The sequence below is a fragment of the Penaeus monodon genome, chromosome 28 (genome assembly GCF_015228065.2).
Source record: "Penaeus monodon isolate SGIC_2016 chromosome 28, NSTDA_Pmon_1, whole genome shotgun sequence".
Taxonomy (NCBI): Eukaryota; Metazoa; Arthropoda; class Malacostraca; order Decapoda; family Penaeidae; genus Penaeus; species Penaeus monodon.
The window spans coordinates 35,123,572-35,123,891 of NC_051413.1; the positions used below are offsets into that span (position 1 = coordinate 35,123,572).

General features: G+C 66.2%; 1 protein-coding gene across 4 annotated transcripts in view; it reads right to left on the bottom strand.

Moving 5' to 3' along the window:
• LOC119591555 (heterogeneous nuclear ribonucleoprotein 27C-like) overlaps positions 1-293 on the bottom strand; it is a gene marked incomplete at its 3' end in the record, with an annotated part of 34,524 nt that extends 34,231 nt beyond the window's left edge. Inside the window, 1 exon segment of one of the 4 annotated variants that reach the window (XM_037940310.1) lies at positions 129-293. In XM_037940310.1, coding sequence (XP_037796238.1) covers positions 129-226 — 98 coding nt within the window. 4 annotated transcript variants of the gene reach the window in all.
• Between the last annotated feature and the right edge of the window lie 27 nt (positions 294-320).

Sequence of the window (320 nt, forward strand, 5' to 3'; positions counted from 1 at the left end):
GCAAAGCCCCCGAACCCAAACAAACAGAAGCGCGTGGCGCGGGGCCGATCGCGCCTCGCATTTACTACGCCCATTTACGGCCTCTGTGTCGCCCCCCGCCGCAGTGTGGGCGTCCGCCCGTTGCTTACCCTTTCTCCTCCCCATCGTGGGGAATGTTCCTGCCTCTGGGTCCATTGCCACCGCCGGGGTGAGCCATCATGTCGCGCCATGCACCGTCCTTCTTCATCCTCGGCGAGCGCCAAACATGGAGTCGCGCCGCACGCGTCCCCGGCCGAGACGCGCCAAACCCCCGCCTTTTTCGCGCTTTTCCTCGCCGCACG